The sequence below is a fragment of the Protopterus annectens genome, chromosome 8.part0 (genome assembly GCF_019279795.1).
Source record: "Protopterus annectens isolate FY-2018-M chromosome 8.part0, PAN1.0, whole genome shotgun sequence".
In the NCBI taxonomy this organism is placed as follows: Eukaryota; Metazoa; Chordata; order Ceratodontiformes; family Protopteridae; genus Protopterus; species Protopterus annectens.
Genome location: NC_056741.1, coordinates 1971989770 through 1972009812, shown reverse-complemented (window position 1 = coordinate 1972009812; position 20043 = coordinate 1971989770). Strand labels below are relative to the sequence as shown.

Genomic DNA, 20043 nt, shown 5'->3' with positions numbered 1-20043 from the left:
TATACTTTAGAATGAAAATTGACTTTGTAAAGCAGTTTGTTCTTCAAGTTAACATTGTCATACTATCCACTAAAAACTTTTTCTTAAACAATGGCTTGCAACCCATCCACTTTACCATCATGATACATTTTAAAATGCATTGCCACTGGACTATTTTACTTTTCTTTATATCCCTGACCTGCTCTAAAAATGTGTTCTAAATGCTCTTGGAAAACATTCCTCAGGTACACTTCTGTGCATAAACAATTCCCTCTCTTTCCCAGCTAACTCTATCCTGTGCTACATATTTGTTACCATTAATCTTACAAAAATGTTTAACTACATACATACAACAACTTTATTTGCCAAAGGGAACAGTTCCTGTGTCCCTAACATTCGTAGCTACTTTTTGTACTGGTAAAACAAATTTTCCATGCACTAACATATCCCTAAAACTTCTTCCCCTCTTACACGAATACCTGTTTTTTATCTAACACATGAGCAAAGTCCCTTTGTTGAGTCAGGAAACCCCCAGTAAAAATTCACCAACTCTACTAATTCTGGACTAAAAATATTAAAAGTGGTTACAAAAAAACATCTGTTCTCTCTTCACCCTTTCTTGTGCAGAACTACCTCCTGACAAACTATACTTTAGCACCCCCACTCCTTTTTAAGTTTGTTAAAACTCTGAAATAAATTTTCTTTCCCATAACCTCTCCTACTTAACACATCAGTAGTATTTTGTGGAGTTCTTCAGCAGACTCTTTATCATCACTATACAAACGCCAGATTCTAAGAAATTCTCCATAGCGCAAACCCTTTAGTATGTGTGGGGGATAATGGTTTCCATCTTCAAACTTTCTATCAATTCTTGTTTGTACTGTATCCCTCTCACTGCTGTCTACTGTAATATTCAAAAAGGTTACCTTCTTCCCTGTTTTTAATCCATCAAACTTTAATCCAAACCTATTTGCATTTAAACTCTGTATAAACAGGTCAACCAATTCCCAGCCCCCCCCCCTTACAAATAAATATTAAGTCATCAATGTATGTAAAATAACTTACTGCATATTTCTTAAAAAAATAATAGTATATACACATTCCTCCTCTAACAAGCACATACATAGATTAGTATACATGGGGGCAAAAGGTGCCCCCATGGCTGTTCCCTGTATTTGTTTATATAAACTTCCATTAAATTAAAAAAAATGTTTGTTAAACAAAAATAAACTAAATCAATAATATACTGTGATACTGGACTCTCTCTCCTAAGTAATAAATCAATGCTTCGACTCCAAATTTATACAAACTCCCAACATCTATTGTGATAGAATACATTTCTTGCTCCCAATTTATATTAGCTGTTTTATCTAAAAAGTCAAACACATCCATGACTATATCCTGACACTTTTACTACTTTCGATATCAGAGATTTATGCAAAAAACTGTCCTAATCTATGTGTAAAGTAATTGCAAGCTGATATTATGGGGCAACCAGGAGGGTCGACCATAATTTTATGAATTTTGGGAAGACAGTAAAAATGAGCTGTTGTGCAATCATCACAATTAAATTTTTCCCACATCATTCCTTGAAAAGTAGCTCAATCTGTAACCTTTATTTAACAGACTTCTAAAATGTGTTGTTGCATTACTATATTCACAAATATCCACAATTTAGTATACCTCGTTATTATTTAAATGTTTGTAACACGTTCTTAGATATTGCGTGTAATGCATGACCACTAATTTATTACCTTTGTCAGCGAGTTTGAAAACCAAGTCCCCCTGCTCACTCAAATTCTGTATTGCACTCCTTTCATTCTTAGTTAAATGATACTTATATCACATTTTCTGTTTTGAAAATCCTAAAAATGTTTTCCTACATTATAATTCAACATTGCAAAGAACTGTTAAATGCCTTCTTGAGTGAATGGAAGCATAAACTTACTTTTACACATCACATCTTTCGTATCTAATTGACAATATGCATTTACTTCACAGTTAGAGCTGCAGGAATAAAAACTAGCATCACTGCTATCCATTTCATCAAAAAGATCATTTTCAACATTTTAACTTTTTTCTTATCTTGCATTTGACTAAAAAGTACTTTAAATGCAATTTTCTGACTAATCTAAAAATATTGCGTTTTAGAATGTATAGTCTTGGAAGAACTGTGGTTACAAACTTTAAACCACATTTTAATACTAACTATTCTACATCTGAAAAACTGTACTGAGACAAATTAATCAGATAATTGGAAACAGTTGTACTTTTGTCATTAATAGTTTGAACAAATACATTACTACCATTTACCTCTCTTGGAATTCTGATAAAAATGTCCTTCTTAAAAGGTCCCTGTGTTTGATTCATTGTTCCCTCTGTACCATTTCCGATTAAGCTCTCCTTGTTTATTTGCATTCTGAATTCTTTTTTTAAGTTGTTTAGTTTTTAAGCCGGTGGTAGAGAAGGAAAATGGACTTCCTCATCATTTTCCTAGTCTGTTGTGGTCGCCACACTATTTTCTGACACAAATGACATGTTGTGTTGAAAATCTTCCCTTCCCATTGCTCAAATCTCACATCATCTTCACTGGTTCATTTCCATGTGAATGCCCTATTATTCTTGTAGTCACGTATGTCCCGTTTTAACTTGGTTTTCTTCCTCTCTATCAGTTCTTTTTCAAAATGAAAAAGTTTTTCAGTGGTGTTAGTTAAGAAATGCTCCAGTCCAGAATTGTTAATTTTAGACAGACTAGAGGAACAAGTAGTTTTTATCTTCTCTTTAATTGTGCATTTTTTAAGCATGTCTCTTTCTACCAAAATATTAACCCACTCTACAGTACATTTATGGGCAGCAGCAACCCATCGTGCATGAAATTTTTTGTCAACCTCATCAGTCACATCAAAAGGAGTTGAAGTGCTCTTAATAACTCTAGACTTCCACGGTGGTGCAGCGGTAGCATTGTTGCCTCACAGCAAGAGGTTCTCCCGTTCGATTCTCGGCTGGAGTGTGGGGAGTGCCTTCTGTGTGGAGTCTGCATGTCCTCCCCGCAGTTGGGTGGGCATTCGAAAGACATGCTTAAATGGGCGTGCCTTCGTTGAAGGTTGAACATCGAGCTGGCACCTCGGCGTTCGTGAAAATCTACTGCCAATCATTAGCGGACCCGAGTTCCGCTGTGGCGACCCCTAACCGGGAAAAGCCGAAAGTCAACAACAACCCTAGGTGTAATGTCAACTTCCAGGTACCTCTGTAAGGTTTGTATAATAAAATGCACAGATATTTCTTTCAACAGTAATTTTTCAAGCTGCTCAAAGAGTACCTGGATATCTGGAACTAACACAGTGGTAGATCGCTGTCCCACTGTTATAAAAGGATTTGCTGACCTACTGCTCCTTTCTTCATCTAATCTCGCCAGTATTTTAGGTAACACATTACCAGTCTCTACATCCACCATCTCCCAGGGTGTTCTTTGTTCTCCCGACTGGATAATGAAACTCTCCATGGATTTTTGAGTGGGATCCATGTTGGACACATGATAAAACCTGGGTAGCTGCAGACACAAATCACTGGCCATGAAAATTCTAATATCACATCAAAGCGGAAATTCACAGAAACCACCAAATGAAGGCCAGTAATCACCACGAAAACCAGGTTCAGTTTATTATAAAATCACAATATAAAAATCTCTCTAGCGCCTCGGATTAACAGCCTTTCAAGAGTACGTGCCTCCCTTCAAAAATGCTCAGCTTTTATAACAAAATTAATTATACAATTAATTCAGTTAAGCAACAATTATATAATTATCTAGTTACATTAAATTAAAAATCTCCAATTGCATTCACAGTTCAGACCCTTGAGAACGAAGGTATTCTACTTTAGAATGAAAATTGACTCTTTGTAAAACAGTTTGTTCTTCAAGTTAACATTGCCATACTGTTCACTAAAAACTTTTTCTAAAACAGTGGCTTGCGACCCATCCACTATACCATCATGATACATTTGAGTCATGCATGCATGTCTGTCTTGATGTGACCACACCCCTTTAATTCCTTCCTTAATACTGCTTAGTGTTGATATGACCCAACTGCAAGAACTCAGTGAAAGCCATACGAGTATGATGCACACTGCACTTTTCAGGCTGCCATGCATTGTGCATAGATCATTTCTTAGTGTGGTGCATGCCATAAGGATAATCATGATACATCATGAATCTTGCATGTGTGTGTGTGTGTGTGTGTGTGTGTGTGTGTGTGTGTGTGTGTGTGTGTGTGTGTATATATATATATATATATATATATATATATATATATATATATATATTTATATATATATGACACATTGTAATGATAGAGATTGATGTGCTATTGGTTTACATATTCTACCTAGTGTTTCCAGTGCAGGCAGCATAACATGCTGTGCATGTTCATATTGCTGTCATTGGTGCCACCCTACTGAAGGAGAGGTAGACAGTCCAAGAACATGTTCCAGTGGATGATGACATTAGTCTGATGAACATTGCAGAAGTTTTATTTCCCTCCCTGTTGTCTGTCATGATAGAGGATATATGACTACTCATGCTTGGATAGTATTCATATGTACACAAATGTAATTTAGTAAGTTGGTAAAGGTTTGTGTATGTGTGTTTATGTGAAAGAGAGAGAGTCCTGAAGGCTGTATGTATGATGAAACTCAGAGGCTCTGTATGCACAAATGGATGCCTAGTTGACTTATAATACACATAGTGTATACACTGTTCAATGCACAGCATGTCCCTAATAGTATGACAAACACATTGCAGTGCATCATTTCAGTACTGGGAACACATATGGCAGCACTTGTTACATGTGTATTGGAAGTTAATCTTCCAGTGACTACAACCTTATGCAGACTCACCAGACAGTGCCATAGAATGGGCATGCCACACCCCCTACATGACACAGGCAGTGCTATTTAATGGGCATGCCATGCTCACTGCATGACACAGACATTGCCATAGAATGGGCATGACACAACCGATACATGAGAAAGTGCCATAGAGTAGGCATGCCACACCCACTGCATGACACAGACAGTGCCATACAATGGGTATGTCATGGCCACTAAATGGCACAGTGCCATAGAATAGGCATGCCACACCCACTGCATGACACAGTGTCGTAGGTAGAATGGGCATGCCATGCGCACTGATGACACAGACTTTTAGTGCTGTAGAATGGGCATGTTACACTCATTGCATGACACAGACAGTGCTATAGAATGGGTATGCCACACCCACTGCATGACACAGACAGTGTCATAGACTGGGCATGCCACACCTACTGCATGACACGGTGACATAGAATAGGTATGTGACACCCACTGCATGGCACAGACAGTGTCATAGAATGACATGCCACACACTCTCATGACATCTGACGTTGGTAGTGTGTCCCACTTTGTATTCTTTGCTTCATCATCTGCCAGTACTTATTTACATCTGCTAGCACTACTGAGTGGCCTACGTTTATAGTCTCCATTGTCACGCCTTGTCCCTGGATAAATGTTTATCACACTGCTCATCTGCTGTATGTGTATTCCTAGAGTGTTGAACACAAACATTCATAAAACTTTCTACACTGCATGGAAGTTGGCATTTTTTTGGATTGCTGCCCTTTCCTTTCGATGTGTAATCCCATTGGAAACGGTGGGATATTGATTGAATCATGGATATAATAAATTGTGCTTAGCACCATCAGTATCATTTTTTGTTCTAGTGGATACCTGTATTATGTGCTTTTTTCTCTCACATGACACTGCATAGTGCTGAGGAAAATCCCATTACTGTTATTGCAGGTGGCTGGAACATACTTCAAGTTTCCCCCCACTAGCTTGCTGAAATGTTCCTGTAGCCATGATTCAGATGACTGTACAAATCTTGTTGTCTTGCATTATTAAGACAGCATAGTAAAGCTAAAAATCCTGTGGTTACCTGCAATGACCTTGGAAGCCAGTCACATTTCAGGTTAGAAGTACCACTGCGGAACTCTTTTCTTTTGTGCAGTTCTAGTTACTGGTTCCATGTTATTTTCCATGGTGAAGCAAAGGTATTCTTCTTGTCCAGCTGCTACAGAGCAAAGTTACTTGCTAGAGAATTTTCCATCAGGTTATGTTTAGTCAAAGAAAGAAAGAAGCCTGGAGAAAATTCATTCCGGATCAGCACAGTTAGGCAGATGAGCGCTTTCTGAGACTGTTCAACTGATCTGTATTTATCATGAACAATGTAAAGTGGTCAGTAATCTTGATTACTCCCCTGGGTGTACCTCAATTATGGGAGGGGCCAAGGAGTGTATTTAGGATTGCACTTTGTCCTTAACCTTTAAGGTGGTGGTATAATGCCCAAAATACTAAAATAACATAAATAAAATCATGCCTTGTTTTATTACACTTATCAAATCTAGTAGAATGGGTCATTTTTGTTACTTATTAATTGTTTATAATAATAAAGCAGTATAATATAGTAGTCATCAGTTTTCAGTTCATCTGGATACTTGGGAATTATATGCATATTAAAAAATGCATTTGCCAATATTTCATTTTCAGTAAATCAGTAAGTTGTAAAAGCAGCATAAATTTAATGAGGCCTACAGTTTGTTTGTGTCTTTCAGCTTTTCCAGGTTAGGGGTCGCCACAGCGGAACTCCGGTCCACTAATGATTGGTAGTTGATTTTTACGTGCCAAGTTACCAGCCCTGACGTACAACCTTCAATGAAGGTACGCCCATTCACGCATGTCTCCACGCAGAAGACGCTCTAGCTGAGAATCGAACCAGACAGCGTCTTACTGTGAGGCAACAACACTACCGCAGCAGAGGCCTACAGTAAATGTTAAAAAGTGCATTTGCTATAGAGATGCTTTGTATTAGGTCAGCATGACACAACACAAGTGTGACACAAGGGGAACCATGTGTAGAATCTTCTCAAAACAACTAGCTGTTTAAGGAAGATGTAATAAAAAGCATGTTGTTATGTAATCAGACCTATTTATTCCATAAATGTTTGTTTCACATCCATTTATTTAAATAGTAAAGCATGCTTGGCAATGAGTCATGCTCCTAAAGAGATTTAGCAAAAGAATGTAACTTTATTTCTGAGGACTCTTACTTATAATTATTAGGATCATATAATTAATTATTGGTCTTGGTATGTGGAAGCAGTCTTTAATGTTCTTGTACATGAACTGAATGCCCTTGTACTTTTTCTTCCAGGTTTAGATTAATTTGTGTTGTGATGTTCCATAAAACTGCAAAGGTTAACCTGTTATTGCATTTCTAGGTGCTGAAGATGGCAGGAGATGCTGCAGAGTGGATAGGCAGCGTGTTTTTGTTTATTCAGACAGATGCTCACCAGCTTAACCTTCCTCACTTGTACAAAGACTCCTTGCAGCAGCTAAATGTGTACAGAGCTCTCCAGCTTACTCTAAAAGGTAAGCTGAGTCTTCTGCTATGGTTCAACATCATGACTGTTGAGTGGGGCAGTATAATTTAAGAAGTTGTTACTAAATAAGTAAAAATATAGCAGTATAAACTATAGTATTAGTCTGTTTTAATATGCCCCAGAACCCATTCATTGTCTCCAGATTACTGAAATTAATCCTGATCTAGTGTGTTCACACTGATTAGAATTTCTAGTTTGTTTTTCATGGATACATAAAGACATTTTTTTACATATGCAACAAATCTATTATTATGTGTGTAAATATATATATATATATATATATATATATATATATATATATATATATATATATACATATATACATGTATATATATTTGCCTTTATCTGTCAGCTTCTCTTTCTCTGCAGACAAGGCTTTTTCCCCAGAGCCACTGCTGTGGTCACTAGCTCCCTCTTAAGGAAGGGTAAATACTCTCTGTCTGGGATTTCCTTAGCCCTGTCTTATGTCTAAGTTTTTCATTTATTAACAACACCTGTTCAGTGATTATTCCAGCCATATCTTACCTTTCATTAAGGCACAGTCTGTTTTACATATTTCAGTTAAAGCAATATTGCATTCATTTCAGTGAGTACTGTGATATACACTATCTTTATGTAATTTCCCATGCTGTTCAGTGAGTTGCATGCTTCTGTATGGTGAGAACAACCCCATTAAGTGACATTCCCAGCTTTAAACCATGAGTTATATGGGGTTTGTATCCAAGACAGTTCTTGCCATTTAGGGTGGCTTGAACCAGGTCAATGCAGTTCTTCTTCTTTAAATGACTGTAACCCCTTTGGTGGCATTAAGACTTTTGCCTTCTCCAACTTTCTGAGAAGTTCCTCTCACTGATTCTCTAGGCTGCTGTCCATTTTTTATCTATGTTCTATTTCTTATAATTACCACTTTAACTCTGACTTGTTCACTTATTTTTAGGGACAGGTAGTATATGCTGGGGGGTTTTTTTGGTTCATTTTGTGACCTCTCTAATATTTGTACTTTAACCACTTCTACACTATTTCCTGTACAGCTTTCCTTGCATTTCTGTTATTTTGTGAGGTTTCATCATAACCATCACTGGTGAAATAGTCTTAGCCTGGTGTTGGCTCAGATTTGTGCTGGCCGGTAGTTCTAAAAACACTTCCCTAACAGAAACCTCTCATTTACTGGTTTCTTTGGCTTTAATCGTGTGTCTTCTACCTGAACTGTAGCAATAGAAGTGGATTATTTCTTCATTGAGCCTGCTAATGTGGGCTGCTGCATTCAAAATAGAGAATTTTGCCTCCTTCCATGAGTTCAGAATGTTGATATGATCTGCGTGTTTGTCTTTTACCAGTATCATCTTCTTCTTCTTTCGTCTTTTCCTGGTTAGGGGTTGCCACAGTGGATCACTTGTCCGCTCATGATTGGCAGTGGAGTTTTATGGTGTCGAGTTGCCAGCCCGGCGCCCAACCCTCCACAGAAGGCACACACACACACACACACACACACACACACACACACACACACACACACACACACACACACACACACACACACACACACACACACACACACCTAGGGCCAATTTAGAGTGTCCAATCCACCTACAGCACAGCATGTCTTTGGGATATGGGAGGAAACCAGATTTCCCTGAGGAAACCCACGCGACCACAGGGAGGACATGCAGACTCCGCACAGAAGGCACCACAGCTGAGGATAGAACCAGAGAACCTCTTGCTGTGAGACAGCAACTCTAACTGCTGAACCACTGCGGCCGCCTCTTCTTTTACCAGTATAAGTCCCTCTTTTCATTGTAAGCAGAATATGCCTTTCAGCCAAACTCTTCTTTTCTACTGGGGAAACCATCTTTAAATTCCCCAGTTCTTGCATTTCTGTTATACACTTCTGTCTGTGTAATTTGGGCTGTTTTAATATATTCCTGGGCTGTTGGCCTCACCTCTTTCAGTCTGTACTATAAATGATTTGTGCCACTTCTGTTTTGGATTTTTTCTCTTTCTCAGGTTTCCCTGGCAGTATCTTTACTTGTACTATGAGTTTCTTTTTTGCAAAGAATGCAGTGCTACCTACTCACACTGCACTTTATACTGCAACCATTGTCTTTGTAAGGATTGTGAGATTAGAGTTTCTAAGTAACAATTCGTTGCCTCAATCATGCTATTTCTAAAAGTTCTTCTTTACAGGTTTCTGTATACATTTACTGAAAAAGTTACTAGAACAACAGGTTTTGCACCATGTAAGATACATTTGGGGGTCGGGGCTATTAGATACCAGGGACACTTTGAATAATACCCTAATCAACTTGCAAAGTTAGTAACACATAGGTGTTGAAGCATGACTTGCATTTTAGAAGTATGAAACCATAATATGTGGTATTATTGACTTAATGTGCTATTCTGTGACATATGAGGGCTGTGTTAAGACTTCTGGATAAAGCTGGGGGAGGCACAAGATTGCACTCGGGAGTTTTCCTAATCCACTTAAAAAGTTAATACAGCATCATATCTTGCATCCCAGTGCATTTCCGAACAATAAGAAGAATGAAACTGTAATGTGTGGGATTATTGACTGACTGTAATCATTCATGGTTTTCAAAGGACAATGACAACATCAAGGGAGTTTTGTAAACTCAGGGAGAGGTCAGAGGTATGCAGATGAATGTATGTGTGTGTGTGCATGTTCATTTGGATGTGTGTTTGTGGTGATGGATGCCTGTTATAACGAGATGCATTAGCTGCCAGTGGTGATTACCACAAGCACAACAGAAAAGGGCTTGTTAGTGCTTATGGAAATCACAGAGTGATTTAGAGGTATGCAAACTGGATGATAATGAGATCTTTCCTCATTGTGCCAAATGTATCTCTGAATTGCTGGTTTCCATAATCACCCTAAAAGGCCCCTTTTGTTGCAGCTATACCACTTGTGACTGGGTCTGTTTCTGTTTTGTACAAAATACTGAACATATATCTGTTTTATATCTCTTTTCTTAAGTGCTAAAAGTCTCTTTTCACATGTAGTTTACCTAATCACTATACTCGCTACATACTAATGTAATTTGCTCTCACTTAGTTTTAGTCCCCTCAGCTTAATAACATTCACTTTATCTCTTCATCTTTCCCCGTCAGTTCTAACCATTTCCCTTAACTGAACTAAATCTGCCTTTTTCTTTACTTTCACTTTACCTTTATTACTCCATCACTATTGTTTTTTCTACAGTGTCCTATTGATTAAATTGATTAATTTAGTTTATTTTGTATTTTTTTGTAATTCTCAGCCTTGTTTACTTCCTTGCTTTAAAAATGTATTAACTTGTGTAATTCCAGTTGGATTATGATCAGTTTATTTTTATCCAATTTCTTTTTTTATGTGGAGATTTTCTTCCTAGACTCTCACTGAAAAGGATTTTGCATAGCCCAGTTGGACATTCCTGGTAAACAATACCTTCTACCACAGTCAGGATAGATGCCTCTGCCCTAAGGTGGGTCGGGCACTTTAGCATGTGCTCAATTTATGAGATGTGGCTGCAACGGGAGTCCTCATTATATATCATCATGTTAATTCCCTAGGCATTGCAAAGTTTCCTCCCATCTGGAACCCCAGCCTTTCACTTGGATAATATAATAGTAGTCCATTATGTCAACAAGAAGGATGGTGCCACATTCCTTCTCCTTTATTTGAAGGTAGTGTTAGTGTGGGATTGGGTGATTTCCTGTCATCAATTTCTGATTGCTTCTCACATTCCTAACATAGCCAACTGACTTGCACGCAGGCTGCCATTGTCTTCTGATGCTTCACAGATGATGAGTTGGCCAGTAATTTGCCAAGGATCTGTTCTTGAAATGGAGTACACCAGTCTGCAACATTTCTGCCTCTCCAACTAGTGCTAAATATCAGAACTGCTTGCTGATTTTTCTGTCCAGCAATCTAAGTAAAGATCCTTTGGTGCTGGATTAGCATCATGCCCTTCTTTATGCTTTACCCCATTTACTTCTGATGAAAATCTGTATCCAGTAGACCAGGTCTCATTGAGTTAATCATTCCAGCCTCCATCTTCCTAACTTCCTATCTCTGAATAGGAAGGAATTTTGCTTGCGTATATTTGCATAGTTTGGTCAGAAACTGAAATGTGTGGAGAGAGAGAGAGAGAGAGAGAGAGAGATAGAAACTAGGCACCAGATAAAGGAGGAGGTGTAAACTTAGCTTGGGAAGGTTTATCCACTGAGCTGAGGGTATGCAACACTTCATGTCCTGTGTGTTTAAGGAAGACTGAACCCACCAAGCAGATTTAATGTTATGGTCAATACATAACTTTCATTTTGTCTGGCACATTTTCCTAGTCCCTTTCATTTAGTATTCTTGCCATGTTTACTGTCCAGTTGCACACATCTTTTCATTTACTAGTTTCATAAGCAAAACGTTAAATGGTGCAAGCAAATGAGACGGCATCAACTGATTTTTATTAGATTTATGGTGCAAGTTCTTATGCATGCAGTTGAATCACCACATTTTTCATAAGTGTGTCTATAGCAAAACATATCAACAAACTTCTTAGTACAAGTCTGGATGAGCTTGTAAAAAACCTTATGAGCTTTGATTTATTATCAGTTATAATCTGAATACCATAGTACAGTATGTAATGGTCTGCAAAAAAATGTTTTTGTTTATTTGTTTACCAGGAAAGTCTGACTGGATTATACAAATAAGACTTTTTCCTGCAGAGGACTGGGAAGAAAAGCTCCAGGAGTTTAAACAGAACAGTTACACAGTTATTGTTGTTGTGTCTTTTGGCTTTTCCCGGTTAGGGGTCACCACAGCGGAACTCCCGTCCGCTAATGATTGGCAGTAGATTTTTATGTGCTGAGTTGCCAGCCCTGACGTACAACCATCAACAAAGGTACGCCCATTCACGCATGTCTCCACACAGAAGACGCTCTAGCTGAGAATCGAACAGGACACTGTCTTACTGTGAGGCAACAATGCTACCGCAGCACCACCACCGCAGTAGAGGATTCCAGCAGTAAGCAGTTTAAATAGTTAAAGGTTCTACTAGTTTAAATTTCAGTGGTTGGAATGATTATAGAAAGGATTTTAAAGAAAAGGTATTCAAAGATTGAGTGAAAGGCTTCAGTATCATCATCAACATGTTTACAACAAAAAAGTTTACATCACAAGAACCTGACCTAGGTTAATAACTGGGTATTTAACTTTACATTTTTTCCTCCTAAGTTTACAGCTGGGTATTTAATAGTCTCCACCTCCTGGTCCCTTTTGCCTCTGGCGCTGCTGACTATCACTCCTCTTCCCATTCGGACCCCCTATACTGGATATCCCTGGCAGCACAGGGGTGAAAACTAACCTGAAAAGCTGTTAGTTGGACAATATGGCAGTGGTCTATGTGCTGCCTCACCTCTGACCAGAGACTCTAAAGGAGATACTAGTGGCCTTGACCTTACTGCTGACGTGCACTAGCTTCAAAAGGACTATTATATACTCTTCATACCGATACACGTTTCCACACATGTGGTAATGAAGGCTACCATCAGTAGCTTGGTAGCAGCTAGCCCAAATACCTCAGTCTTATTCTATACATTGCCCAAGAACCTCTTCCTACTGCTGGCAAAACAGACTAGGATAACCTCCAAGATGATCAAGGGCAAACCAGTGACAGCTCTTCACTTCTATTCTCCCAACTAGCCTCTTCCAACATCTATGCCACTACTAAAACTTTGTCTGGGTCACAGCCATGGCTTTATCCCTCAACACCACAAAGTAAGGCTATTAGTTTTAACATTAAACACGTTCACAGTAATACTAGTAAAATTTTAATAATATGTAATGATACAGTATAAGCAAAAAATTAATAATTTAGTGTGGTACATTTAATGTTACAAGTGTTTTATAATATGAGGAAATCAACTTAAATAGGTAAGGAAGTTGCTTGCTTTTACTGAGAGAGGTAAAAGATTGAGTTTCAGTAGATTAAGAAAATTGTTTTCAGATGGTTAGTATTGGAGTAAAAGGAATTAGAGAAGAATATAAATATGGACCAGTTGTTCAGAATGTTAGTATTAGTTAGGGGATACTGACAGAGAAGATAGGGGAATGCTTAGAGAGGTTGTCATCCAGGTATGACTAATGGATTTGTGAGAGGTTGATGGCTTGGTTTAGACTTAGTGTAAAGCAGATGTTGCGGATTCATTTGAGCATGGCAGTGCTGAGTTTGGATGGAAAGAGCATTCACAAGCCACTTATTACGGATGTGTGATTTTAAATGGTGTTTGAAATGCCAGGGGTTAGAGCGGTCCCTAATGGAAAGTGGAAGTGAATTCCAGAGCTTTGCTACATAGTGTGAGTAGAGAGCTTTTCCATGTGAATTAGCAATTGTAATTACAGAGCATAAGGACTTATCTGAGGAGCTTAGGGGTCAGTTTGGAAGATACCAGGCGAAGACAGACTTGTGGGCAGGAGCAGGTATCTGGGTATTGGAGAATTTTGTGGGGTTATTTCACTTGAATGGAGCTAACATAGTTATAAATCTTGAGCCAGATGAGTTATTTAAGTGAAATGAAGGGGTACGTGTGTGCAGGTGAGTTTGTTTCAAATTTAGCAATTTTATTGTATGTGTGGTCCAGTTTAGAGAATTGGATTTTATGCAGGTTTGTTAGTCTAGATGCTGCACATCTGAGGGTAGGGAGCAGAAAGGTTAGGACTGTGCATTGTCTAGGAAAAATTAATGAGGCATGTTTTAGCTCTATGTAGCTGTAGCATCCCTAACTTTTGGTGACTTTATGTGTATGTATATCAAATTTTAGCTGATCTTCAATTGTAGGTCCTACTAGCTTTGTATGGGGGACTGTATTAATTGTAGTTCTGTTTGTAGAGATGATGGAGAAGTTCCTTTTACTATTGCTGTGGACTTTGGGGGTGAAGAGCACAAGCTTTGTTTTCTTGGCATTGATCACAAGATTAGAGTTTTGTAGTTCTGGGAGTGAATTGACTTTACAGATGATTGTAGAGTCCTCTATATTGAATGATGGGGGCATAACAGAATATAGGGGCAGATCATTAATAAAGATGTCAAGTATGGAACTCTGTGGATCACCTGATATGTGGAGAGATATGGACTTAGCTTGTTTCCATTTTGCACACTGACTTTTGTTACTGAGGTAAGATGAAAACCAAGATACTGTTTTGTTGGACAGACCTAGGTGAGAGAGTTTCTTTATAAGTAGAAAGTGTGATACAGTAGTAGAATTGCAGACACTAGGTTGTTATTACTTCTGTGGTAGCGTATTATGTTGATGAAGGATAAAAGAGCACAGTCAGTGCTGTGTGATGGTCTAAAACCATGCTGAGATGGGGAGATGAGATTATTAGATAGAAGGTATTCTAGTAGCTGAGAATGGATGGGTCTTTCAAGGAGTTTACATATAGGAGACAGAATGGGTATAGGTCTAAAACTCATTGGAGGTTCCACCTTTGCGGTGTGGAATAATGTAGGACTGATTCCAGATGCTAGGAACATAATATTCAAAGATGGACCTATTGATAAGAATGGATACTGGACTGGCAATTGATTTAGATGCTAATTTTAAATATTCTGTGGGTAGGCTATCTGATGCGAGTTTGCAATTTAGAAATGTATGACTGGATTTTTGAAGAAGGAATAGGTTGTATGAGAAGATGTTGGCATTATTGTAAAATGCTGAAGTATAGAGAGGGTTTTAGGAAGGAGTGATAATAATAATGGAAACTACAGAGTCAAAAAAGTTATTATTAAAAGCACATGCAATGTTGTAGTTGGAATCATTATTATTGTACTTCATCCAGATTGAGTGGAGGGCCTGGGTTGAGGAGTTGAGATAGTCCTGACCCTAATTTTTGTGGAGTAAAGAGTTTGTTAGTTGGTTAAATACATTTTCTTATCAAGATGGACATGGGTTTTAGTGATGCTTCTTAGCATACGGTAAGTTTGGGGAGTGGATAGAGTATTGCTGGTTTTCAAGGTAGTCCATGCTTTATCTCTCTGTTTCATCCATTGTTTTGTGAATGTAGATAACAAAGGGGCAGGCTTTGATTTGATGCATTTTCCCCTGATTAGAGCTTGCGAGTTAAGTACTCATAGAAATATTTAGTTGACATGTTAGACTGCTTCATCTTGGGGGGATACATTTAGTTTGTTCCTGCTGTACTGTACCAATGTTTCAGTAAAAGGGATCATATTGAAATTAGAGGGATTTCTATCATATTTATATGTTGTTTTCTTAATGTTGCTGGAGTGAATATGATTAGAAAATGAGGAGTGGTGATCACTCAGAGTCAGGAAGTGCACCTGATTGAGATATATTTTTTTAGGTCAGTTTGTTAATATCCAGTCAATGAGGGATTCAGTTTTACTGGATTTTTTACATCTAGTTTAGGCAGTTACTGATTGAGTGAAGGAGTAAGGAGGCAAAAGTAGTAGGAGTATGTGGGGAAAGGTGAGTTTTCTGTGGGATTGCAGTAGGTCGAGTTAGTGCTTCATAAGATATAATGGTAGATGCCCAGGATAGAATATTTCCATAACTGGAATATTATTTGTTTGATTTGATTGGATGTAAAGGACAATTTTGTAAATGTTTTTGCTGCTGTTAACCTGTATAATGTATACAAGTAATTCTGTATTAGTAAATATTGGTAGCTCTTTTGGGTGAGTTGGAAAAAAGAATTTCAGTGCCACGTGCACATGGAAAAGGTGGTCAGCCTGATGGATATTGTAGCCATGTGGGGTAATTTTCCTGTCTAAGATACAGGGTTTGAACCATGTTTTAATTAATGGTGTGTGAATTGTATCCAGGCTTGCATGGGAGTGATTTTGTTACATACACTCTGCATGTTAGTATTGTAGATTTTAGGTTACTCAATGAATGTTTATAATGAGTAGTATGATGGGTGGAAGGATAGTGGATGGATTTATAATCTGGGATTTTTTAGTATGGGCCTAAGATATGAGTGAATGTTGCCACTTCTGAGTGGAGTTGCATGATTGAAAAGCGATATTGGATAAAGAAAAAGGGTGATTTATTTTTTTTTTAATTAGGAAGTAAAGTTGGAAGTGGTTTGAGTTAGCAGGATGGAGGTGCTTGGTTGAACATGTATTATGATTGCTAGTGTTAAAACTCATTACAGCTAGTGACATCTTCAGGCATTTCTGCAGTTACATTGTCCTGACACCTCTAGGCGTCAAATGTCATCTGTTCATATTTACAGTAATAATTCTAAAGCCATGCTGCCAAAAAGGCATTAAATGATTTCATCTTAAAGCTTACATATTGCCAACATAGATGCATTGATATTTGACCTCTGTCTAGTGCAGATAAAGATATATTGATTGTTATTTATATGATATTTATTTGTATTGCAATCATTTTCTTATTTTTTGAAATATCTCAAGAGTCAAGTGATACAGACAGAAGTGCTTAGCCTCATATAAAAGCTCACAGTTGTATGAAGAAATTGCTACTGCTAGCAGTATTTGTGTTACTTGAATGGTTACCGAGATATTGTATGCAGTTTATGCAACATTACATAATTCATATTTGCGGTTGTTATTATGTTTTATAAAATCCAGTTTAAGACCTAGAACTGAATGAATGCAACCATTATAAAGGTTACTGTGTGCTGAACAGTTTGCCATTTACAGTTCTCTAGTTTCACTTATGGTCCTAGAGATATGGACATTTGTTTGAACTGTGAGGGAGTAACTTAATTTTTAAATGGCTTAGGCCACTCCCACTGGGAGGTACAAACTCAAAAGAGCTCCATTGGAGGGAATGAGTAGATGAAATGGAAGAGAAGTGAGGAAGGTGATTGTGAGAGTGGAGTGATGTAGCGTGAAAGCCTGATGTGAAGGATGTAGCGTGAAAGCCTGATGTGAAGGATTAGTTTGAGTGAAGGAGGATAGGTGGTGTAGAGTTGTTAGGACACTAAAGACACACAAGAGGTTCAACATTGTGTTGGGTAACATTAGTGACGGGTTTGATATCTTGCAGTGAGGTCGCTGAATAGTTGAGGCTTATATGAGTTAGAAGTTGTGTAGCAAAGACTTTTCTTAGTGTGATAATGGAGGCCTTTATGAAGTGTACTGGTGTTACTCTATCAAGATTTGTGTAATTAGGTTTATATCTGTGTGGGAAAGCAGAACAATGTAAGGCTAGATTTGTGTCTTTAATGGGAGGAGTTTTGGGAGTGGGGGAATTTGTCCTGTATAAATCCAATGGAATTGAGGGTATGAAAGGAGCGAAGTGGGCAGAGAAAAACATGCATTAGAGGGAGGTAATGTCTGCATGCATAAGCAGTATGAGATACTGAAAAAAAGAATACAACAATAAAATAGTGGAAAGATCTAAAAAATGGTCTAAACATTGCTTAGCTTTATTAGTGTTTGGAACAGGGTTTTTAACTCAAAAGAGAATCAGCCAAAGAGACAGACGTGGAGTTACTGTGTTTTTTCAACAACTGCAAAAGCAGAGTGCAGTAGAGGTAGGGGGATAATATATTAATTATTTGGCCTTTCGAGTGTGCAGGTAAGCAGCGGTCACTATTCCTGCAGCAAGACTAGAACACAGTAACATCTAAAGTCTTTACAGTGCAGCCAATTATAATTTAAACAGTGTAGGGCAGGTAAGGTTAAATTAAGATAAAAGTGCAACCTTACCTTGAATGCACTCAATAGAGATGTCCAGTGTGAAACAACAGTTTCAGAGGAGTTGTTTGTTCTTTTAGCATTCACTCCAGGATTTGGGTGATACAGTGAAGATTTCTAGCAATTTTGTACTTTCTTGATAAAGGCAGACCTGACTTATTTCACCCAGATTTAACTCTTTTCTCCAATCCCTTTAGACATTAGGGAAGTGCATTTTAATTACTTATGTTGCCATTTAACATCTTCATATACAGTTTTTTTTGATGGTTTCAGTGCATATTATTAATTAGGCACAACTTAGATCAGCATTGTTTGGGAGCCATCTTTCGAACACTGATAGATATTGTTTTGTGAAGCATGGTGATTTACTACTGTTGTGGGAGTTCAAGTTACTGCTATCACCGAAGAGATTTGTATCCTGATTGGCTGTTATTTTATTATATATATGGGCCTGGCTTTGTATGTCTTCTTACTCCCTACAATGCCACTGTAGGTGATGCTGTACAGTAGCTGGTTACTGCTTAGGTGTTTTGGCCATTGGCTCATGTGCTTGTTGAGAATTTCAGCATAACTCTAGTTTTCTGAAAGCAGTGTGTGGGTGCAAGAGACTGCTGTCAGTTGGTAGTTGTGCAATTCATTGCTGCAGCATTGTCTGTAAGTTGAGTACATTTGCATTGGGATGCCTCTGTGTTACTGCATTACTACCATTTGAGCAGACTTTTGCAATCATAATTTCTCTACCAGTTGTATTGTCCACGCGTACTGTGTTGTGTGTCTGTGTGTTTGTGCAAACCAAATAGAGAACATAATACTCTTGATGTAGTCCTAAGTAATATAGCCACTAAATTTACTAGCATTTTAGTTTTTCCTTTCATATATCATCTCTAAACCTCTACAGTCAAAAATTCTGAGTTTAATGATTTCAAATGGACAAACATTTTCAAACTCTATGATGTTATCATTTTAACTTCACCAGATCCAACACTGACACAGCTGATATTTATACAAAGGAATACTGTTCCCACATAGATAAGTGGCTTGACGTGGTCCTCTCTGCTAGAGTCAAATGTAGTAGGCAATTTAGCAACAAACCATCCTGATAGTCCTCCAGCTTAAATAAACTTTATAACCTGAGAAAAAAATACTTCTTAAGTCATAACAGATTTAACATTCTTTATATTAAAATTACATCAAGAAATTAACAAGGAACTAAAAGCTACTATCAGTGCTAGTAAGGCAAATCATGAATTTTAAATTAGCTAGTGAAGCCAAGGATGATAAGTCCTTCTTTAGTTATGTTAAGAAACTAAGAAATAACACCTAGCTGTAATCAAACGTTATCCAAAATGATTCCATTCACTCAGGCCTGACAGAGAAAGCAAATGTTCTAGCAGGCAAATTTAGTGTAACTTTACCCATTAAAGAACTGTCTTAATTCCATAAATTCCCAAATCTCTTACCACACCTAATATCAGAAGGGAATACATATAGAAGGTTCTCTCTAAAACCAAAAACACTACCTCCATGGGGCTTGTTAATTTACCTGGCTGCCTAACATATAGTACCAAACATGACTTTGTGAAGCCCCTCCTTAAATTGTTTAACCCAAGTATAACTTTAGGATTTGTCCCTTAAGTGTAGTGAATTATAGTGGTGATGCCCCTAAGCAAGGGCACTGCCACTAACCCAAGAAACTATATACCCAGTAATCTGACTAATCTAATTTGCAGTGCCAAGGAATGCATCATATGTGGCCTCATAATCTGTGATCTGTGATATAGGTTCATAGGTAGGTACTAGGCTATTGGCCCTAGGGCCTATATAAGCCTAGCCAAACAGTACCCTGGCTTTTGCCACCCAAGCATCTTATTAGCCTATATCTATATCGATATGGCATTGTCAAAGGG

General features: G+C 37.9%; 1 protein-coding gene across 1 annotated transcript in view; it reads left to right on the top strand.

Moving 5' to 3' along the window:
• TRADD (TNFRSF1A associated via death domain) overlaps window positions 1-20043 on the top strand; it is a 246507-nt gene that overhangs the window by 97616 nt on the left and 128848 nt on the right. Inside the window, exon 2 of the mRNA XM_044081505.1 lies at window positions 7290-7440. Coding sequence (XP_043937440.1) covers window positions 7299-7440 — 142 coding nt within the window. The 5' untranslated portion in view covers window positions 7290-7298. The remainder of the gene's footprint in view (window positions 1-7289; window positions 7441-20043) is intronic.